This window comes from Colobus angolensis, unplaced genomic scaffold (assembly GCF_000951035.1).
Source record: "Colobus angolensis palliatus isolate OR3802 unplaced genomic scaffold, Cang.pa_1.0 Scaffold107, whole genome shotgun sequence".
NCBI lineage: Eukaryota > Metazoa > Chordata > Mammalia > Primates > Cercopithecidae > Colobus > Colobus angolensis.
In genome coordinates, this window is record NW_012111697.1 from 2,591,365 (window position 1) to 2,591,767 (window position 403).

At 38.2% G+C, this 403-nt stretch overlaps 1 protein-coding gene across 1 annotated transcript in view; it reads left to right on the forward strand.

Moving 5' to 3' along the window:
* UBA2 (ubiquitin-like modifier activating enzyme 2) overlaps positions 1–403 on the forward strand; it is a 45,214-nt gene that overhangs the window by 17,278 nt on the left and 27,533 nt on the right. The window contains exon 7 of the mRNA XM_011948908.1: positions 250–317. Coding sequence (XP_011804298.1) covers positions 250–317 — 68 coding nt within the window. The remainder of the gene's footprint in view (positions 1–249; positions 318–403) is intronic.

Consider the following 403-nt stretch of genomic DNA (forward strand, 5'->3'; position numbering starts at 1 on the left):
GGCCACGTGGCTAATTTTTGTATTTTTGGTAGAGACGAGATTTCACTGTGTTGGTCAGGCTGGTCTCGAACTCCTGACTTTGTGATCTGTCTGCCTCGGCCTCCCAAAGTGTTGGGATTAAAGGTGTGAGCCACTGCGCCCAACCGGTTGTTCAGTCTTTATCTCTGCTAAATATTTGAAATACTATAAATTACATGTTTGTTCAGAATACTTTGTTGTACGTAAGTATTTACTATTCTTAAATTATAGCCAGTTGTTTGGGGAAGAAGATGCTGATCAAGAAGTATCTCCTGACAGAGCTGACCCTGAAGCTGCCTGTGAGTAAATTATTTGGCATATGTTTTATTAGAGACTATTATCTTTATTTTGTTGATTTAATTTTGGTAGCTTAAGGGAAAAAAAA